Source organism: Eptatretus burgeri, chromosome 10 (genome assembly GCF_056783735.1).
Source record: "Eptatretus burgeri isolate ZD-2024b chromosome 10, Ebu_testis_v1, whole genome shotgun sequence".
NCBI lineage: Eukaryota > Metazoa > Chordata > Myxini > Myxiniformes > Myxinidae > Eptatretus > Eptatretus burgeri.
In genome coordinates, this window is record NC_140970.1 from 6,365,365 (window position 1) to 6,372,864 (window position 7,500).

General features: G+C 44.7%; 1 protein-coding gene across 1 annotated transcript in view; it reads right to left on the reverse strand.

Moving 5' to 3' along the window:
• The window catches only part of TGFBI (transforming growth factor beta induced), a 67,082-nt gene extending 63,980 nt beyond the window's left edge, over positions 1-3,102 (reverse strand). Inside the window, exon 1 of the mRNA XM_085899922.1 lies at positions 2,826-3,102. Coding sequence (XP_085756048.1) covers positions 2,826-2,947 — 122 coding nt within the window. The 5' untranslated portion in view covers positions 2,948-3,102. The remainder of the gene's footprint in view (positions 1-2,825) is intronic.
• Between the last annotated feature and the right edge of the window lie 4,398 nt (positions 3,103-7,500).

A 7,500-nucleotide genomic window follows, 5' to 3' on the forward strand; every position in this document is an offset into this window, starting at 1 on the left:
TAATGTGGCATTACTAGACCGTACTGCAAGATTTCATGGACCCATTGTTGATGTACTACTTGTATTTGCTTACTTGACTATAGCATCTGACTCAGTAAACAGAGAAGGCCTTTATGAAGTCCGAAGAAAAGCAGGATGTCCTCAAAGATGATTAAACAATTTAGTGATGGAATGCTAGCTTGGGGTGAGGAAGGTGGCAATGCCTCCGAACCCTTCAGCGTATCAAATGGAGTGAAGCTTGCACACCACCTCTTTTTAGTCCACTATTTGCAGCAATGCTGGTTGACGCCTCTCATGATTGCCATCTCAGGGTCTCAATCCGATTCAGGACAGATGGTAAACTCTTTAAGTTGAAATGGCTGCCACTTACTCTTTCCTGATGATTGTGCACTTGTTGCTCACTCTGAAGAAGATATGAAGATTACAATGGACCGTTTTCATGTGGCATTTGGCTGGCAGGATGACTTAGAGGTGTGCACACTTTCCTCTGAGCCATCTAACCTGGGTTTGAATCTCGACCCAGCTGTAAACCGTCGTCTCGATGTCTCACAGGCAGGGTGATTCATCAGTGTGTGTGCCGTCCCTCAGATGGACGATAAACTGCGCATCCCGTCTGTTAGCATTAATTGATGGATGTGAAGGATCCTACGGTGTCCTTCACAAAGAGTAGGTGAACTGTCGCTGGCATCCGAAACAAATTACAAATCCCTGCCCTAACCTACAGAGGGCGTTGCGACAGCAGTGCAGCCACACCCTCATCTGATTCTGCTTCTCTGCAGCCTTATGCTGCATACAAGAGGAGAAGAAGATGTTGCATCTACTGGATTTGGCCTCACCATCAACCTCGAGAACCGAAACATTGTGCGAACCCGCACGGGGGTTACGTTCAACCAACCATCGACGTTGCAAATCAGCAAGCGACGCGGGTCATGGATAAATTCATCCACCTCGTACGTGCTACGTCAAAAGATGTTCAAATTGATGATGAAATACAATCTAGGATTTGTAAAAGGAGCGCATCATTTGGAAAGCAGCGACATCGACTCACGGACAATAGAGGACCCATCCTCTTTACTAAACTGATGGTGTACAAAGCAACTGTATTAACCGTAATTGTGTAGGTTTGTGAAACCTGCATGACATACAGTTGCTACATCAAACTTGTTTCAAGAAAAATAACGAACATACAATAGCTAGATGAAACCCCTGATGCAGAAATTCTCCAAAAAGCAGATATACTCAGTTGAAATGCTCATCTGAGATGGTCCGGCCGCCTATCTCGTATGTCCGATGAACGCCTACCGAATAAACTGTTATACTCTGAGCTGAACACAAGGAATTGTTCCAAGGGAGGACAAATGAAAGGCTTCAAAGGCTTCCCATATAATTAACATTCAAGTTCTGCAATGTCTATATCAGCAACATGACAAAAGATAGGGAAGCTTGGCCTCGAATAATACATCAAGATGCTGAAAAATATTGGACGAAACAAATGAAAGATTGTCATCCATCTAAAACCATGATCTGTGTACCTACCCCCTTTAGCCATATCAATGGTTGCCCCTTTCCAAGTTTCCAGCTTTTCCTTCCTGAGAGTTTGCTTCTGTATCCATCTTGTTATCTCCTTCCCCTCATTCTCATCCCTTATTTCTCTAAGTTTCCCTCTATTTTGTCCCTCATCCCTGTCGATGGGTTTTGCCCTCTCTGCTCTTCCGTTACGCACGCAAGTCCTGATGCATCTTCTGTTCTAGCTCTTCCATGAGCCTCGACGTTGTACAGCGTGGCCACAATGTCTTGTTCCCCCATGTAAAAACTGTGGCATTACCTTTGTGTGCAGAATGTTGATTCGTTTAATTTTTCCCCTTTTTCTCAGATTGAGTGAATACCACCGTTGACTTTAAACAAGCAGTGAGACTTCCCTTTAATCGGATCACCCCACAAATGGTCTGGAAAATGTCCAACGGAACATGGCACTCAATGATTCTCTGCAATGAAAATGATGGAGCACAAACCGATGTACTTATACGTCATACGCTCTACAATGCGTCACAAAGTAAAAGAGTGCTGCACATGTATAACTAGTAGAACCCTCCATGTTGGCAGCTAATAAATATGACAAAAAGGTAATGTCAATTTCTACAAGGGGTGACAAGACATTGTGGCCAATCTGGTAAACAAAAGCAAGAAAAACATGATTATCTTGTACATTATTAGAGTATTTTGATTTATGTGTTCGTTGGATTAATTTATTAAACTAAAACATATTTTTATTAATTCATACTATTTTCCTCTCCTTAAATCTGATCAAATCTCTGATCTGTTGGGAGAGATCGGTGTCATCTTCCAATATGAAGGACGACCATGGATGCTTTATAATTTGCTTTATAAAACTTTTAAAGTTTTATAATTTAAAGTTTTATAATTTTTATAATTGAAAGTGTAAAGTAATAATTTGCTTTATAAAACTTTTAAAAGTGCAACACTGAAAAGTTCTAAGGCCGAATTCAAGAAATACCGGACGAAAGGGATTTTACTATAATTAGCCCCACCCGCTTTACGAATGACGTATTTTAGAACGTTTATGACGTCACTTGGACACGTCACATCAGCACCAGAGATCCAGACTAGATAAATGTGTAAACAGAACTAATAGATACACTTTAAGTCAGATGGTGGGAGAACGAGGACGCGGCTCTACAAAAGCAGCCCGTTGGGGGCTATTGCAAGATGATGTCATGACGAAGCGACAGTCGAGGAAAAACAATGAATAAAACCATACAGTACAGGAATAAAGGAGAAAGCGTGGGAATGCCCAGCTCACTCACCCTTGCTTGCTCCCACGGATGCGGCTGTGCAGGAGAATCTTGTCGAAGTACGAGGGCGTGCACGTGCAGCACACGCAGAGGGACAGCGCAGCGGTCACAAAGAGCAAGGTGTGCAAGCTCATGGTTCCACAGGGGGGGATGAAGGTCTAGCTTTGACTCGACAGCAGGCAGCGAAGTAAGAGTACGGGCGTTCGAGGATTCCGTTGAAATGGGTGGAAATAAAGTGAGAAATGTTTTCGCGCATTTCGCATGACACTCGAGAGTCTGCGCTGCTGTCCCCTTTTTATACTGGAGTGGGTTCCATTCCCGGTGAAGAGGGCGGGCTCCATGCACACGGGCTAAGATTGGACGGACAAAAAAACTTGAGCGACCCTCCTTAACTTCACGGCGAAGGCTTTATTTGTTTTACTTTGATAGGCAAGGCCGAAAACACCCACGGAGTGAGATGACACAACTATCGAGGCTCCCTGCCCTAACCTGCTCTCATTCCCCTAATCCAGAAAGGCTTTCCTAACTCCAGTCAACATCTTGGAGGGTTCACCAGCCCATTACCAATCAGCTTATGGAGTACTCGCCAAGTGACTTGAGTACTCAATAAAGCACTCCAACGAAACGGTTTATAAGAAACGGTTGGAGAATTAAAATAATGCAGAAAATCGTCAAGGTCATCGATTTGTTACGTCCACCCCAAGGGTGATCATAGCAGCTGGGAGTGTATGGGAAAAGTTGAAGGAGAAGTTTCTTTTGTATTATCAGGAACGCAAGGAATGGTGTTGGCTAAACGGTTAAGGTGCTTGGCTTTATATTCCAAGGTCGTGAGTTCATGCCCCTGTGGTGCTGTTGAATTGACACCAGGTAGGGTTGACTCAGCTGGTCATCCTTCCGAAGTTGGAAAAATGAGCACCGACATGCTGGTAACAGGGGCAATGCATCAGCATTACAACTGTGCCCCCCAGAAAAAAATGATGCATGCAAGTAGCCATAGGCTGCATACGAATGTATATTTAATCACGTAGGCACTGTACCTGTAGGTCGAGTGATGAGAGCCACTTGATTGCAGAGTCAGTGTTTTCATGTATTTCTGCAAAGGACCCCAAACTTATTGGATCTCCTCTCGGCGCTGGCAGGATGGCTGGAGAGATTGCAGGACCTCGAGATATGGAAAATTCGCCTCCAACCTGTCTAACCTGGGTTCGAATCTCGGCCCAGCTCTAAACTGTCATCCCGGTGCTTTACATGTATCGTGATTCATTAATCAAATCCAGGGGGCTCCTGGGTGTGATCTTGAAATTATCTTGCCATTTAATTGAAACCCATGCCTTTTCCCATTGCTCGTGTGACAATTCCTTGCCATTCATGTTGGCTGCTCTCATTCCCCTAATCCAGAAAGGCTTTCCTAACTCCAGTCGACATCTTGGAGGGTTCACCTGCCCATTACCAATCAGCTTATACAGTAGAGTGCTCGCCAAGTGACTTGAGTACTCAAGAAAGCACTCCAACGAAACGGTTTATAAGGAACGGCTGCCTTGGCAAGCGATAGCAAGCTGTTGATAACGGAGCACACCCTAAATAAGCATTGGCCTCTATCTGTACGTATTCTCAAACGTTTGTGTTTGTTTGCGAATATCTGGGGTTGTGGTATTGGTAGGCACAGGTAGCTCCAGTAAAGGTGTTGACTTCAGGATGCGAGAGATGAATCTCATTGCAGAGTTCAGAATAGTAGCGAGACGTTTAGAAGGACTGCTCCCAACCCAGACAGGTGCACAATACTCTGCAGTGGGATACACCAGAGCAAGGGTAGAATTGCGAAGGCTGCTTGTCCCAGCTCTCCAGCTCATGCCAGCAAGTTTGCGGATGACAGACACCATGGTCTTAGTTTTCTCATAACCCTTTCAGATGTTCTCCACATGTCACGCCACGACCCAAACTTGTCTTGTCAAAGTAATCCCTTCAGTGGCTCCCTCTGGAAGCTATGCTGAGATGAAACGAGGATGACATCAATGACCGAGAGTGCAAGTGAATTTGGGATGTGGTTCATTGGGAACTGGCTTACCATAGCAGAAGACGTCTTGTTTGATATTAGCCAAGCGATAGCTCTGATGGAAGGCAGTTACAGTGGTTTTTATTGGGTTGGGATGGAGTCTCCATTTAGAGAAGTACTCCTCCAAAACCTCGAGGTCGTTGGTGAGAGCTCGGCTTATGTTGTCATGCTCTTGCTGCTGAATGTTTCACTTACATTAGTTTATTCCCCATTGCAAAGAGACCTACAACATCTGTTGACAGGCAATTTCGTCGCCTTAGTCAATTCCTTTAACGATAGCTGAACTTAAAGGATGCCCGACCGAAAGTTATCTGGCAGACGTGACGCCCAGTTTAATATCCATCCGATAGATGTTACACCCATTGATTAATTATTCTGCCTCTGAAACACCAGGATGGCAATTTACAGCTGGGTCAAGATTCAAACCCAGGTTCAACATCTTAAAGGTGAGTGCGCCTACCTCTAGACTTTCCTGCCAGCCCATGATCCATCATTGTAGCTCCTCATTATATTAACCAACGTAACAATATGAACACCATGTGATCTCTTTTGCTCGAGCGATGTCGGCACTGTCCTGAAGGATTAGCAAAAGATGAGCGGAGTGGAGCGACAAACTCCTCCATGACGGGGTTTCCAAAATGACGCAATCTGCCCCAGAATGCGTTGCATACGCAAAAACCCCGAGCGACAGGGACCATGGGGCACGCCAAAATATATTGAGCGTGCAAGATAAGGATTGTTTGGTAAAATGGCTCACAAAGCTGCTAGAATAAGTCAAAATACCTGGAAAAGTCCCCAAGAGAAAGGGGTGTGCCTCTGCACAACGAAAGAGTTTGAGAACTTTCTCAGCTCACCGACAGAGCTGAGATCTTGCAGCTCATCTTTTTGCATACTCCTGACGATGTGGAACAGTGCAAGGCCTGATTAACTGTGGACGAAGCCATGCTTCCCAACCCCTTGACCATCGCTGCCAGTGAGTGGACGTCAAACCTTGCGGGAATGCCTCGTGTGAACATGGCAGACTTGTTACAGCGCGGCGACATCGCGCTGTTATAGAATTGGCTATTCTGTCCGGTGTCTTCTGTCACACTTATGGCGGCGTACGTCCCTTTGATCTGAGGGCTATAAATAGAAATTTGTCCAACGTCACAACTCTTCCCATCATGCATGCTAATTCACCGTGTCTACATTTAAATTTTATAACTGCAAAATTGTTTCATCATTCTTAACCGAGACTTTTACTGCCCCCAGCCACGTGATATCGAAGTATTCGCTTCTTGTTATTTATTTAATTGAGGTCTGCAATTGGAAAGATGATGCTGTTCGTCATTACCAACGACGTAATGGTTAGCAACTCTTCGACAAAGGACATCTTGACAACGTGATAATACACAAAGCTTGTGTCAGCTATATTTACGTGGGAGCGAGATGAAGTAGGCAGACTTCCCCGAGGGATACACCTATCTCTTTTGGGTGTATCCGAACAACAATGGCAAGACCGTATCTAGGACACGGGAATGCACAAGGTAAGTTTACACTCAACCTTTAACATGACTATATTTACCATTATAGTTAATCATTGTGTAATTCTTATGCTTACCCACAATTATGGATAACCATTTTGAAATTGCCACTCTTTTTCTAAATGCTGAAAGTTCTGTTAAAAAGACAATTTGAATTACCGATTTTAGTGCAAGCAACGGTAGGTTAAAAGTGCCCGCTCGAAGAACGGCAGGTTAAAAGTGCCCGCACTAACAACGGCAGGTTAAAAGTGCCCGCACTAACCACGGCAGGTTAAAAGTGCCCGCACTAACAACGGTAGGTTAAAAGTGTCCGCTCGAAGAACGGCAGGTTAAAAGTAAACGCTCTAACAAAAGTAGGTTAAAAGTGCCCGCACTAACAACGGCAGGTTAAAAGTGCCCGCACTAACCACGGCAGGTTAAAAGTGCCCGCACTAACAACGGTAGGTTAAAAGTGTCCGCTCGAGGAACGGCAGGTTAAAAGTAAACCCTCTAACAAAAGCAGGTTAAAAGTGCCCGCACTAACAACGGCAGGTTAAAAGTGCCCGCACTAACCACAGCAGGTTAAAAGTGCCCGCTCGAGCAACAGCTGGTTAAAAGTTCCCGCTCTAACAACGGCAGATTAAAAGTGCCTGTTCTTGTCTAGCAACATCAGATTAAAACTGCCCGCTTTAGCAATGGCAGATTAAAAGTGCCCGCTTTAGCAATGGCAGATTAAAACTGCCCGCTTTAGCAATGGCAGATTAAAAGTGCCCGCTCTAGCAACGGCAGATTAAAAGTGCCCGCTTTAGCAATGGCAGATTAAAAGTGCCCGCTCTAGCAACGGCAGATTAAAAGTGCCTGTTCTAATCTTGCAACGGCAGATTAAAAGTGCCTGTTCTAATCTTGCAACGTCAGATTAAAAACTGCCCGCTCTAGCAACGGCAGATTAAAAGTGCCTGTTCTTGTCTAGCAACATCAGATTAAAACTTCCCGCTCAAGCAACGGCAGATTAAAACTGCCCGCTTTAGCAACGGCAGATTAAAAGTGCCCACTTTAGCAACGGCAGATTAAAAGTGCCCGCTAAAGCAACGGCAGATTAAAAGTGCCCGCTCAAGCAACGGCAGATTAAAAG